The sequence below is a fragment of the Euprymna scolopes genome, chromosome 18 (genome assembly GCF_053919585.1).
Source record: "Euprymna scolopes isolate OS-2025 chromosome 18, ASM5391958v1, whole genome shotgun sequence".
Classification (NCBI taxonomy): domain Eukaryota; kingdom Metazoa; phylum Mollusca; class Cephalopoda; order Sepiida; family Sepiolidae; genus Euprymna; species Euprymna scolopes.
The window spans coordinates 114,065,282-114,081,230 of record NC_136499.1 but is presented as its reverse complement, the minus strand read 5'-3'; the positions used below and the strand labels follow the sequence as shown (position 1 = coordinate 114,081,230).

Sequence of the window (15,949 nt, the reverse complement as noted above, 5' to 3'; positions counted from 1 at the left end):
GTGGGCGGATGTATAAAACAGCAGGTGGTTTGAAGCGGCATTTGATTATACATAGAAGTGAACATCAAGAACTTGCTGCGAGTGGCACACATGTCTGCACAATGTGTGCCAAAGAATGCCAGAGTTTGGCAGGGCTTAAAAGCCACCTTCGTGCAGCCTATCACTAAATGTTTTTGTGTTTCTGTATACCTTTTTTTTTGTGTGCTATATCAAGTAATGGCAATGTTTGAAAACGAATTTGCTGCCATCATGTATGTGTTAGTGTTGGGACGATTAATTGGAATCAGAGTCCAAAATCAAAAAAAAACCGGAAGATTTGTGGGATATCGGAATCGGTATCAGTATCGGAAAAATTGATGCCTATTTTACGATGCCGGATGTCTCGGGCAATACCGGGTATCCCTGCTAGTATAATATAGAAGGCTTTTTAACCAAAAGTTATAAACTGTTGACTTGGGTTGAGTGCTTTATGTCAAATTGATGGTTAAATTTGTGCTCATTTTTGCATTAAATACTAATCCCTATTATTTTATAACTGTGTATCAAACAGATACCATAATACTTAGTTTGTTGCACCGCATCACTATAAAGGTTTGTACAAAATTTTAGTCAGATCGTCCCAGTAGTTCCTGAGAAAACTTCTAGAGTAAATGACATATTGTGGTGACTAATCCCTATTAATTCCCAACAGTGCATAAAACAGATACCACAATACTTAGCTTGCTGCACCTAATCACAACAAAAGTCTATGCAAAATTTCAGCCAGACTTAGAAATCGCTATGCAAAAAAAAAAAAAAAAAAAATAACTATTTCTGAATTTTTGAGATGAGGATGGGTTATTCGTATTATTTGGATTCGTCGGACTACTGTTCTCATCTTGAGCAAGGACCTGTGGCGCAGTGGTTAGAGTACTTGGGAACATCAATTGTAAAAAGTGATATTCCCCTGAAGGTTGAAGGTTCAATCCTCAGTATGGGTAACCAAAAAATACAATTGCGAATTACTCAGGACCTCTATCCAGTCATGGCTGACGAAACAAGAGCACACTACGCCCCTCGTGAAGTAAATAAAGGGTTCCGTTCAAAATTCCATTCTAATTCTCGAGTATGACAGAAACATTCCCGAGTTCAACAATATACATCTGAAGAAGGTCGGAGGTTACATCGGCCGAAATATTGTGAAAAATCGCACTCAAGATAAGAACAGTAGTCCGATGAATTCAATACGAAAAATAACCAGTTTGTTTATCAATCTTGATTATTGGAATGCGAAAAAAATTTTGTTTGTTTATATATATGCTCTGTTGTCGTATGTTGACAGTCATCGAGCTTTTACCTGAAGAAGAAGAAGAAGAAAACACCTACCTCTTGAGTGTGAAGGGTGGAGAAACATGTGTATCCACCCAGAATGGCCATAGGGTGTAATCTGAAAAAAAGGGTAAAAACAAATTTATAAAACGCAAACACTGTGGTTAATTCTAAACTGTTGAGCAAAACAGCGGTAGAAGAATAATATGTCTAACATTTTACTGCCGAAATAGCTGTAGTAGTAGTAGTAGTAGTCGTTGTAGTAGTAGTAGTCATAGTTTTGCAATATTTTTTATATAATAATGGGGTTAGATATTTACATGCCGCTCACCTCAGCATGGTATGACACAAGGTCAGAACGTGGAGATGCCAAGCAAGCTCCCCTAAAAGAGGGACACTCTTGCCTAGCAAAAATTGGCTGGGCACCCCCCCGTTAGCATTCCTCGGTCGAGGCGCCTCAGGCAGCAAGTGATAAACTTACTGTAGTACTTACCAAAAAAACAAACGCTCACGTGTTTGTGCCTTGTGTAGGCATGCGCGACAACAAAACTTGGGTTTTTATAAGCAGAAGTCTCGAGGTTGTCAGGAATCTACGGGCGCATGCGCAAGAGGAGGGATTGAGATAGTGGTATAAAAGGCAGGTCGAGTGAGAAGGTTGTTGTTGTTGTTGTCATTGGACGTTACAGTGATGCGTGCATTAGCAGGTGATTAAGAGGCTGTTATTTTTTTGTGTGTCAAGTCGCGCACCTCGGTGAAGATCATATAAGTCGTGCACCTCGGTGAAGGTCATACTTACCCTACCCGAAAGCCGGGTAACAAGGCCTGGGAGAGTGAACCTCCTAGTTAATACGCAGGCAGTGTACCTCAGTCCAACAGGAACCGGGCCAATTCCTGATCCCACACCTGTTGGACGGATTGTCAAGAACGGATTCTTGATTGCTACTTTTACCCAAGTCTCCAAGCAACCGAAGCAATAAAGAGACTCATCGTCCAACATTAAAAATAATAGGGAGGATATAATAATGAGGGTATGATTGAAGAAAGTTGGTAGGTTCTATTTATAGACAATAGCGATAGAAACTGACCAATCAAATAGAGCCACATTCTACTAGCAACTAATCAGAAACCGGAATCGCTCCATAAATATACTGGATCTGTTAAAATTCTTGCAGATAATTTTTTGCGTCTACACGAGAAAGATCTTTTGCTCTTTGTCCGCAAACTTTTTATAATTCAAGATTTATACAGAAATATTTTTCATCTTGTACACATTAATTACCCATTAGAAACTTTTCTAAAATTAAACATGGTTTCCAATTCAAAACGTAGAGATGTTGATCTTTCCTTCTTTTATTTTTTCTGTGGCTGGAATAATACAGGGTGGAACAATAAAATTATCACCCTAGAAAAGACAACATGATTCCATTTCCATTTGATGAAAACCGGTTTTCTTTTTTTGTTGCAGACCGTCTACTACTTGACCAGTTGTGTACAAATCCCAAGGGCGATAGGGTCTTCTATTACGTCTGAAAGTAACACAATGTTCAATGAGCAATATTGTAATGCGCCACTGTACAACTCATGCTTTTTACCGATCCAAGTGATGACAACAGGCCCTGGGTGCGGCAGCAAGACTCGGCGCCAGCCCACAAATCTAAAGAGACCCAGGCTTAGCTTCAGAAGGACTGCTACAACTTTGTACTCTTCTCTTACTGCACCCCCCTCTTTTCCCCTGCTGGACCACTTCGTTTGGTCATACATCGAGAACATCACCAACATGACCTACCACAACACCAAAGCCAGCCTGATCACCGCCATCCACCAAGTATTCGCTGGCGCTTGTGAAAAAAGCATGCTCCAGTTCTGGACATGTATCGAAGTGATGATTGAGGCTGAAGGCGGCTACATTGAATAGATGTCAGCTCTACTACATAATCAAGTTACCAGAATTGATTTTTTCAATAAAAGTTTTTAAATAAAGCGGTAGTGTTGTTTTCTTTAGGGCGAAAAATTTATTGTTCAAACCTGTACTGGTCTAGCTACAACCGCTGTCGACAATTTCCTCTACTATCTATCTGTGCTTAACACTAAATGAAATTTCCATGAGCAAAGTTACTTTAAAAGAATTACTCGTCTCTGGAACACAATACCACAGGGCTGCTTACCAGCTGGCATGATTGTTTTCAAATCCAACATTAAAAACTTCTTGTTGAGCCATCCGCTTTTTCTCCTTCATTTTTTTCTTCTTCCTCTTTTTCTTCAAAAGAATAATTTTAATTTTCAGTAGTGATGAGACGATTCCAATATTCTTCCCGATTCCAATACAATTACAAATTCCATACTAAATTTCCAATTCCGATACAATTACTGATTCCAATTCCGATTCTTTATAAATCTCTAAATATTTAACTATAAAAGTGTTATTTTGTCTCAATTACCGTAAAAACGTATTTTAAATTCTCAAACGTAAAAACACCCTTGTGAAAGGTGAACTACAGATTTTAGTTTTACTGGAATTTTAAATCAATAAATATTTTAAATTTTATTGTTACTATGGTTTCTCTCTTTTTTAATTTTCTTCCTTTGAAGATTGTAATGCTGGGTATGGGGCAGCCAAACCAGCTGCCAACATTGCCCCGCTTTTCATTGAAACCAACCGAGAGCTCTTTTTAGTATCCTCGTTGTCCCCATAAGTGCAATTGTCTGGATCACTTTTGCACGTGGTTCACCAGGAATATTAGTTAGGTAGGACTTCAGGTTCTTCTTCATAAGCCCTGTGGCACCTATAATAACTGGTATGATTGATATCTCTCTTAAGATTACAGTTTCTTTTCATATCATACATGAGACCTTGATATTTGGTCTGTTTCTCCCTTTCAGCTCTGTTCAGACCTCCATCATTAGGGACACTCACTTCAACCAAGGTTGCAACTCTCTCTGACTTATTCCATATAACTATGTCAGGTTTCACAGCAGCATTTTCAAGATAGGTGGCTGTAGGGATTACATGGTCGTAATGTATGGTATATAAGTCATTTCCAACTGTTCTTTCAGGTTGATGTTCCCAGGACTTGCTGCTACACTGGATGTTTAATTTTTTACAGATGGTCCAGTAAACAAAATCAAATAACATAAGGATAATTGAAAGAATCGTTTTTGGCATTGGAAAATAGGCACAAATTTTTCCTATTCTGATACTCCAATAGCAATGGCCAGTGACTCCCTATCTGAGAGTACATCTTTCAAACTGCTTGGCCTAACGTTCACAGGAAACATGAGTTAGAACAATTATATTGAAAACATTGCCAGGGCCGCTGCGAAAAAGGTAGGCTCTCTCTACCGTGCTAGAAAACTACTGACACCTGAAAGTATCCTGTACCTCTATAAGGCCACTATTCGCCCATGTATGGAGTATTGTTGTCACATTTGGGCTGGTGCATCTGCTACTAGTCTCTCGCTCCTAGACAAGGTTAAAAAAACAGTCGCCAATCTGATAGGCCCTGAACTGGCATCTAAGCTTCAGCCTCTGTCTCATCGACGAAACGTTGCATCCCTCTGCCTGTTCTACAAGTATTTTAATGGTGAATGCTCTGACGAACTGCAGGCACTTGTTCCCCCACGACGTAGACACCCTCGACAAACCCGACAGGCAGCTAAATTTCACCCCCACACAGTAGAGATCCCTAGATGTAAAAGATCTTTTTACTCCAGTAGTTTCTTCCCCAGAACCGCTAGACTCTGGAATTCCATTCCAGGTTCCTGCTTCCCTAACTGTACTGACATGCAGAAGTTCAAGTGCAACGTGAACCGACATCTTGCTGCCCAAATCCCAACATAGTGCCCCAGTAGTTGCTGCCCCTGATAGTAGCCCCCTACACCAAAGTGGCAATGCGCCTTGTTTGGGGTGAAAATGTAAAAAAAAAAAAAAAAACTCTCTCTGACTTATTCCATATAACTATGCCAGGTTTCACAGCAGCATTTTCAAGGTAGGGATTACATGGTCGTAATGTATGGTATATAAGTCATTTCCAACTGTACTTTCAGGTTGATGTTCCCAGGACTTGCTGCTACACTGGATGTTTAATTTTTTACAGATGGTCCAGTAAACAAAATCAAATAAAAAAAAATAATTGAAAGAATCGTTTTTGGCATTGGAAAACAGGCACAAACTTTTCCTATTCTGATACTCCAAAAAGTTCCAATTTCCAATTCTGATTAATTGCCTGCACACTAACATGTTGCGATAAACCGTAGTCTGACTTATGATTGTAGACAAACAGAATAGAAGGTAGATCTTGGGTTTACTTTCAGCAGCCGCGTAAGTCTTGCTTCCCTTTTTTTGTCCTTTAGTCCTCACATTCCATGAGCGATGTTTCTGACAAAGAGGGAAGGATTGCTGTTTTCTGGGTCATAATTAGGGCTAGGACAACATCATATTCTTTTCGTTATTTTGACTCTCGAGTATATATCAGTTAATATCTTATATACTTTTATATAGAGTGATGTGGTTCTCGGTTGAGTAACTGTGTCGGATATATACTAGAGAGTGAAAAAAAAGAAAAGAACATTGTGCTGTCATAGCCCTAATCATAATCCATTCTATCTAACACTTATCGTTGGCAAGTTTTTGATGTTAGAGTAGTAGTTTATTTTTAGTTCTTTACCTCAAGTGGCTTAATGCCTTGTCCGGAGCAATTTTCATAAAAGAAAAGACAAATATGAACCTGGATAAGGACAGTGTTATAATCTAACATTTCAACATTGAATTTGTTTAATTTTTAATGTTCAATGTAGAAATATTTTCCTTAACTACCACTAGTCTCTCCCTCTAAGGCAAAAGAGTCTCCAATTTAATAGGTCTCATACTATCAACCAAGCTCCAACCTCTGTCCTATGTGACGAGCATGCATGCGAGCAATCAAGAATCGTATGGCTATGCCTAAATTGAGCCTACCTACAGCATAAATGAGTTCATCCAAGTCGATAAGAATCATTTGGAGAGTCACTGCCAAAGTTGCTCTGGTAACGTATCATGTTGAGTTACTGGGTTCAGGATCGTGTTGAATTGTCGTAGGTGTTTGGATTTGAATAAATGGATTTGTTTGGGATCATATTGTGTCGAATTGTCGGAGGTGTTCGGGTTAAAATTGATGGAGATGTCTGGGATTGTGCAGTGTCAAATCGTCGCAGGTGTTTGGGTTTGAATCCATGGATTTGTTTGGGATCATTGTGTCAAATCGTTGGAGGTGTTTGGGTTTGAATTGATGGAGTTGTTTGGAATTGTGTCATGTCGAATCATTCGAGGTGTTTGGGTTCAAATTGATGGAGTTGTTCGGGATTGTGTCATGTCGAATCGTTCGGGGTGTTCGGGTTCAAATTGATGGAGTTGTTCGGGATTGTGTCATGTTGAATCGTTCGAGGTGTTCGAGTTCAAATTGATGAAGTTATTCAGGATCATATCAAGTTGTGTGGACAAAATTATTTGGATACCATGCTTCCAAGTACGATGACAATTTTTGGGGTTCTCTCTTACCTCATGACACATTTCACTGCAATATTTCATCCCTGTGTCTGTTTGACAAGTACTTTAATGGAATGTGCTTTTATGAACTTGTAGCACTTGTGCCTCTGCAACATAAATAACCTGACAAGCAGCAAAATCACATCCCTTCACTATACAGGTCCGTAAATGCAGAAGAGACTTCTACTTTAATAGTTCCTTCCCTCAAACTGCTAGACTTTGGACCCCTGCCTATTTCCTGCTTTCTTAACTGCACTAACATGTTGAATTTAAATGTAATGTGCACAGGCATCTTACTTCTCAACTCCCTGCATAGTGCTTCTGCAGGATCACTTCTTATCAAGGTCCAAAAGCTACTCAAGGATAAGGATTAATGAGTGTCAATTGGTTGGTAAGACGACGCTGTGATTATCGGTAATGATAGTGAAAGTTGGGTTAGAGTTTAATTATTTAAGAGAACGGTTCAACAAGAACTTATGAGGCGTCTTCAATAAGTTTCCAGACTTTTTTGTACAGACATTTAAAATTGTCGTAGACACTTGAAATTTCAGTATGTTATTACTATGCATCTTATGAGATGACTGACCAATTTTCATGATTTCAGGTTTTAATGAACACCTACAGCAGGAACTGGAATACACCCTACTAAAGCCTGATTGTCACAGCTGGTGAATTTCAAAAATGCAATCTTGACATAAGGACACCTCAGAAGAACTATATGCAATAAAATTCTGTTTTAAACTTGGAAAAAAATGCCGCAGAAACATATGGAATGCATTAGACTGCTTTTGTACCATTTTGCATGAATCGAGCATAAGCTTTTGAGTGGCATAAGAGATTCAAGGAAGGCAAGAAGTCCGTGAGGGATGATGAGAAGTGTGGGAGAAGTATGGAAGTCAGAATACCAGAGTTGATTGGCCAAATAAAGAATTTCATGAATAAGGACCATTGCGTGTCTATGGAGACAATAAGTGCACAGTTTGATGTCAGTGTGGGAACTGTACACACAATTATTCATGAGGAACTGAAGATGCGGAAGATTTGCATGAAGATTGTTCCAAGGGTGCTCATAGAAGATCACAGACTATTTGATCAAAATTGGCATCAAGACAGTTGCTCACCCTCCCTATTGTCCAAACCTTGCCCCCTGTGACTTTTGGTTATTCACTAAGCTCAAGGAAAACCTTAGCGGCTGTCATTATGAGGCAATTGAGGAAATAAAAAAGGCTGTGATGAGGTCATTAACATGCTCACACAAGAGGACTTCCATGGAGCCTTCCAGAAGTTTTTAGAATGGTACAACAAGTGCATTGCAGCCGAAGGAGATTACTGCGAAGAGGACTACAGTTTTATGTGTGTGCTATCAATAAAGTGCTCATAGAAAAAAAAGTCTAGAAACTTATTTAAGGCACCTCGTATTTACATTAGATTTGAAAACGACCGTGTTATAGACAGCTAGGAAGCAGTCCTGTTGTATTGTGTTCCACAGAAATAAAAATTATGTAACCACAATATTTACATGCAAAGCATGAGACACTCGGAAATAAGTGTAAAACTTAAAGAAAATAGATAAACTAATAAAAATAACAATAAAAAATATGAGAGTGAAAACATCTGTTAACTATATTGTCCTTTCGTATTTTTTTTTTCTTTCTTCTCTTGATTTTTTTATTTGTTTTTTTTTTATTTGATTTACACTTGTTCACACATGTCGACGACAGTTCCCACAAACTCTTTAAATGTCATTTCGTTTAAATTATCTCAAAATTTTGCTCGAAAGTTGATACATTTTTGTATACGTACTAAAGATTGCAATGTAAAATTTATTATTTTAAAAGAAAATTTACAACATAAATAAAATTACTTTTTAAGCATTTAATATTTTACACTTGTTTTAATTTTATTCGAACAGCCTTATTTAGATTTTTGATATAAGAATACAATGGTTTATAGTCACAGTACTATAAATATTTATTTTATTTAATGAATCTTTAGAAAATATGTACTATATTTTGAGCATCTTCTTCTATCTATATATATAAAAGCGAAAATGTATGTATGTATGTATGTATGTATGTATGTACGCTTTCTTTCAGAGAAGCGCTTGCTCGGTTCACAACTTCTTAAAACTTTTTATATCATCTATAAATTGTAATATCTCAGAGTTACCCATGGAGCTCACCTGTCTATTTAATTTTATTGACTTTCAAACGTTAATTATTCGACATTTCCCGCATCGGCACGCGTTATGTTCGGTTTTCGGTATAAAAAAAAGCGAAACTCGACTCTAATCACAGGCCGAAAGCCAGTTGTCTCAAGAGAGCTAAGTAACGTTTGTTCAATGTCGACTTCCTCATATCAGACTGGAGCTTTCATTTCGCTCCTCCTAATAAACAGGGAGCAGGTTTTTAAAAACAAACAAACCAATTTATTCACCTCATTCAAAACTGTCCCGCACAAAATGCTAACTGCTGAATACCTATCGCCGTCACGTCAATCAAAAACGCGCACCTGTTTTTTTTTAAACACTTTACTATTTTCCAACTGCGCGTCGTGAAGGCTTCGTTTTTTTTTTCACATTTTCGGGGTTTTTTCACATACCCCGAAAAACACCCGGGCAACGCCGGGTACCCCTCACTAGTATATATATAAAAGCGAAAATGTGTGTATGTATGTTTGTTTGTATGTATGTATGTGTGTGTGTTTGTATGTCTCGCAAAAGCTTTCGACACGGGTCACGGATTTTCACGAGATCGGTATCATTTTACAGTTCCAACCTTTGCCCAACAAATATCGAAAAATTGGCCAAAAACATTAATTCCTTCACCCTAAAATCATCAGTTTTCTACAGGGAGGGGTCAGCAAAAACCGTCCTCTCATGACAAGTCCGCTTCTACGCATGCGCAAATGACGTCGGAACATGATTTAGTTTAAATATTAAAAAAAACGACTTAATTTTGTCAATGTGATCTTAGCTCAGTTCATTAGAGGGCGGCCTCATTATCTAAAGATTTTGGGTTCGAATCGTGGTGTGAGATGTCTTTTTTTTTTTCGATTTTTAAAAGTTTAATATTGAAACAGGGTTATTTAAGCCATTTTTCACGTGTTTTTTTTTTTTTTTCAGCTTTTTTAAAGAAGTTTTAACGTTCGTGTTTTTTGTTTTTTTTCCATCACATTCGCGTTTTCTTTTTTTTTGTTTTTCTGATTTTTACATTTAACATCGTTCGTTTGCCTTACGTTATTTTTTTTGTGTTATTTTCGATTTTTTAAAGTTTTAACATTTATTTTATATAAAATATTTAATAATTTACTATTTAAAAATATTTACTTCACTTATTCTTATGTTTTGATTAACACCCCACCCCACTGCCCGAGCACACACACCTCTAAACACTTGGGTAATGCCGGGTACCCACCGCTAGTCTATAATATAAATCTCACCTGTCTGTTTAAATGTATGTATGCATGTATGTTTGTATGTCTTGCAAAAACTTTTGACAGAGGCGACGGATTTTCACGAGATCTGTATCATTTTGAAGCTAGACTCTTTGGACGACAAATATCGAAAAATTGGTCAAAAACATTAATTCCTTCACCCTCAACTGGGCACTTTTCTACCGGGAGGGATCGCTTTTTTCGTCGATATTTTCGAAAGTCATTGCCTCTTTTCAATTTAATTTAAACCTACATCACATCCGGTTTTGTGACGGGCGCAACAGCTAACGCGTCACATTTTTTTTCATGTTCTTTTCCTACTTTGCGGTACAGGTTCAAGCCTGTCTGCGTACTACCACTTTTTTTTTCTTTTTTGCTCGACCAACACCCTTACACACACCTCCACTTTCTTTTCCGCCTTCACGTCACGGGTTCGAGTCTGACTGCCTACTACAACTTTATTTTTTTTTTTGCTCAACACACACCTCCAAACACCCGGGGCATAACTGGGCACCCAGGTTAGTCTTTAATAATAGTCAACAACAAAGCATCTTTCTTAGAACTGCACACCTGTGGAACTGTTTTTCGTTTGACTACTTCCCAGCTGACTACAATATGGTCGTCTTCAAGTCCAATGTAAACAAATTCTTGATAAACCATTCCCCTTAAGTAATCCAATTTACCAAATTTCCACTACTAACGATTACTATGATATTGTTTAATTGACTACTGTACACTCTAATCCTTATGCTCAAGTGGCCTATGGGCCTTGATAAGTGGTGACTCCTATTTAAAAAAAAAAGAAAAAGAAAGCGTTACTAAAGACAAGATAAGTTATTCTTCTACTTACCTGGTTAAGTTTTTGTGTTTTAACTTATTTAAAAGTGTTTTTTTTTTTTTTTCATGAAAACAAAAAGTGATTTAAAGTCTACCCAGTTGGAATAAACTTACAGCCAGTATAGAGCCTCGCTAATCGCTCAAAGCTCGAAGAATTAAACAAAATACTGGTAGAAACACATCCAATAAATATCACCAATCATACGAAAATGTAATGTTCTAGTATTTTGTTTAATTTTCGATTTTTGAGCGATCATCGAGAGTCAGCGCGGCTTTAATGAAAACGCCATATTTTTTTTGTTCTAACTCAACAGACTTAACAATATTTTTGTTTTCAAGTAAAAAAAAACGTTTTAAAATAAGTTAAAAGAAAAAAAATTATCTGGATATGTTGAGTAACTTATCCTGCCTTTGGTAACATTCATTTGTTATTGTTGTGGAGACGCCCACTAATTAGCATACGTTGGAGACGCCCACTAATTAGCATACGTGGGTAAACAAGATATAGATAAAGGTGTCAAGTCAGCAAGACCGGGGAGCTGTGTTCGAACGCCGGATAGGCAAGACGCATGTGCCGGTTGCTCCATGAAAGACTTTAACACGCCCTCTGCCGGACAATCTTCCAACTGCAGTACAACTGCACCTTTGTAAATATGTATTATCTTTTCGTCTTAATATATTTGTTTTACCTTTACTTTCTGCGTTCGTGTTGTTATTGATACAGACACAACAGTAATATATTTCTTTTTCACCTCTTTTTTGTTTTGTTGCCTACTGTTCAAAACGCCTTTAACAGGAATCTATGCCCCCCCCCCTGCAAAATACTCACAACAAAAACTCGTCTAGTTACAACCACTGCCAATAATTTTTCTAAGCTAAACTGCCATGATTAACATTTTCTTTTATATAACTGTTCATCAGTAGAACACAGTACTGCAGGGCTGATTCTCAGTTGACTACAACACTGTCATTTTCAAATCCAATGTAGACGAATTTTTGTTGAGCTGTTTTGACTAATCACCACCATCTTTACGAATCATCAATATGTTGCCTTACTGTCCACCTGATACTGAGTTAACTCTTTTGCTTATAGGCCTTGATAAATAGTGACTTCTCAGCAAAAAAAAAAAAAAATTAAAATGAAAGAATATCTGTGTTATGTTATGACTGCCGGGTATCGCCAAGTAACCAAGACGATTATTATCATTATGATTGTTGTCATTCAAAATCTACATGTTCTGAAAGCTAAAAATACAATAGAAAAATAATGTTGATAAAAACAAAATATTTCGAGAGTTTGGAATTTGAAAAATGGAATGTCAGTTAAAATATGTATTCGGAATGTTAATTTTGTAAAATAAGAGATTTTGAGATTTAGTTAACAATAATAAAAAAGAATGGATTACGTGGCAAAGATAAAGTGACTGTCCTTTAATTTGTAGTCACATGGTCAGAGAGTTAAATAAAGATAGTTTTATATATATATATATATATATATATATATATATATATATATATATATATATACGTAAATTGAATAAAATCACAACCTACATGAATAGAAATTCACTTTTTTTGGCATTAAGCTCTTACAGCTGTTTCGTGAAAGGATGGACAACCAAAAAAAGTGAATTTCTATTCATGTAGGTTGTGATTTTATTCAATTTACGTATATATGCTCTGAAAACTCTTTTGAAAATTCATTGAGCTGAGATTATAATTGAGTTGGTATTATAGACAATTATATTCTAAACTTGCAACAGAAAGGAATTGTTGATAATATAAAATAATATATATATATATATATATATATATATATATATGAGAGAGAGAGAGAGAGAGAGAGAGAGAGAGAGAGAGAGTTTGCTTATTATACAAACATTATTGGTTACATATGTGCATACTGCGCTGAGTCATAAGAAATTTCCAAGTTGGTATCTGGAAGCGCATTAATTCACTGGGAGAGATGCACACCTAGTCTTCGTTAAGACATGCATCTAAGAGAAGATAACTCTGATAACATCGCCAGCAGGACGTTAGATGGCCACGGAGGAGGGTGAATCCCTAGCAGATCAATGGTTCTATGGTATTAAGAGTTACGTTATTTGACTGCAGCTATGCGGATGATCTAAGGACAACGGATAAGTGCAAACAGGCGAGTCAGATGCCACTGCGGTGGTGAAGGTAATGGCAACCCACCCCATGTATTCTGCCAAGTTCAAAATCATGTGATGTCTTCAGAGGAATCGGACCAACAATGGACTGAAGCCCATGGAGAACACTAACCATGATTTCATCTACGACATTAACATGCCACGATACAAGAAGATGTGCAGATATGTTTCAGTGGAATCCTAATTCAAGGAGATCACTTCAACAGACAAAAAAAAAAAAAAAAAAAAGGAGTGACATTGAAAAGAGAGTCAAGATTACATTCATTTTTTATAAGACGACTCTCCAACTCCCTTTATCCATGACAAATAGCATCCTACTTGAGAATTCTACCTTCAAACTCCTCGGCCTAACATTTGCGGGCAATATGAATTGGAACAAATACATAGAGAATATTGCAAAGGCTGCTGCAAAGAAGGTGTGTTCCCTCTATTGAGCTAGAAGACTACTCATGCTTGAGAGTATCCTGTACCTTTACAAGGACACCATTCGCCCATGCATGGAGTATTGTTGCCACATCTCGGCTGGTGCATCTACCACTAGTCTCTCCCTCTCAGATAAAGTTCAAAAAAGAGTTTTCAATCTAATAAGTCCCACTTTATCAACTAAGCTCCAGCTCCTGTCTCATCATCGCAATGTTGCATCACTGAGCCTGTTTAACAAATATTTTAATGGAATCTGTTCTGATTAACTCGTTTCCCCCGCGACGTACATATCCCCGACAAACCCGATTAGCAACAAGATCTCACCCCTTCACTGTTGATGTCCCTAAATGCCAGAAAGCTTTCTATTCTAATAGTTTCTTCCCTCGAACAGCTAGACTTTGGAATTCCCTTCCTGCTGCCTGCTTCCCTGGCTGTACTGATATGTAGAAGTTTAAATGTAACATAAACAAATATTGTGTTAATCTTTCCTAGACATGGCCCTCAATAGTAGCCCCTTATATCCAAGTAAGGATATGCTTTGTAAGGGGTGAACATGAGTAAAAATATAAGAAATAAAAGATATTTGGGTGTAGTTTACGCTTTGGAAGAAAGTGGGGTGTATACTTTGTGAATGTGACCAGTAGGGGTTTTGGAGAGAGGTATGGTGAAGGAACGGAGTAGGGGTAGGGGGTTGAGGGAAGGGGGAAGATTGATCTTATGTGGTCAAGCTGTAGCAACAGGGGTATCGGTACTATTTTAACTTGGTGGTTGTTTATTGGCCTAAGTTTTCACTTTGATCTGAAGTAATATTACACCCTCATCGCTGATGGGACGATCCCAATATTTTTCCCCATGATTCCAATGCAATTACCGATTCCGTACTAAATTAAGGATTCCAATACAGATTCCGATTCTTTATAAATCTCTAAATATTTAACTATAATATTTTTTCCTAATTACTGTAAAAACACATGTTAAATGTGCATATATTTTCTCAAACGTAAAACCAAACTTGTGGGGGTTGATCTGTTGAGTTTAGTTTTACTGGTAGTTTTAAATCAATAAATATTCATCATTTTATTGTAACTACCAGAAGTGGAAGATTTTGTTTTAAACAAAATCAAATAAAAAAAGATAATTAAAGGAATCGTTTTTGGCATTGGAAATTCTGATACCCTCGAAAGTTGCGATTTTTCCTATTCCCGCTTCCAATTCAGACTAATCATCCCAACACACAAACACACACACACATATATATATATATATATATATATATATATATATATATATATATGAAAATGTATTTTAAAAAATGACTACAAAAAGTATAAAAGTTTATAACTTTTCTTTATTCGTTTTCTATTGGTGATGTGCACGAATACAAAATGTTATGAAAAAAATTTTTTTTATTTTTTTTACAAGAACAAAATTTTCAACCGTACCTTCGGTTTTTCTCAGTGTAATGAAAGAGGAGTGCATGAACGGGGGAAAGAGGAGGAAGGAAAAGGAAGGAGGAGAAGGTATAACCAATGAGAAGGTGCCATGTCAGCCTTAAATACATATTCATATAAGTACGCACATACACACACAAATATATATATATATATATATATATATATATATATATATATATATATATATATTGAGTTAATCTGGGGAGAGAGAGTTATTGAGTGAAAGATTGGTCCAGTTGGAGAATGGATGCATAGCAAGATGTAGAGACCAAGAAAAACGTGCAACTCCAAAAACAGGGGCGGAGGTGAACGTCAGGAAATAAAGCTGCATAAAATAATCCGAGTGTTGATTATTATTCGTCAGGAAATCTGATTGCAGCTTACAGACCGTTAGTCAAGACCAACTGACGGCGGAAGAAGGTATGTCCCCCACTAGTTGGACTGACTCTCCCCTCCCCGAAAGATGAAATCCGTCCCTTTGTTAAAAAGAACTGTCCTTGTGCATTATTGTCCAGTTTGGTGAACTGTGTATTATATGTGTTAACACACACACACAATGTACATTATATAGATAATCACACGTCATCACACATATTGACATGTACATACACTTAACACCGTAGAGACAAACATGATACAAACATACATGAACGTAGACGACACAAGTTAACACATTATACAGGGTACGACATAAGTGACGCCCTTTTTAATATCTTATAATGTATATGTGTATATTTTTTTTTAACTAATTCCTAAATATTTATTTTTTTCATACATTTCATAAAACCATGAGATTA

General features: G+C 36.9%; 1 protein-coding gene across 1 annotated transcript in view; it reads right to left on the bottom strand.

Moving 5' to 3' along the window:
* The window catches only part of LOC145297775 (magnesium-dependent phosphatase 1-like), a 55,999-nt gene that overhangs the window by 17,353 nt on the left and 22,697 nt on the right, over positions 1 to 15,949 (bottom strand). The window contains exon 2 of the mRNA XM_080144026.1: positions 1,366 to 1,426. Within this exon, the coding sequence (XP_080000152.1) occupies positions 1,366 to 1,426 (61 nt within the window). The remainder of the gene's footprint in view (positions 1 to 1,365; positions 1,427 to 15,949) is intronic.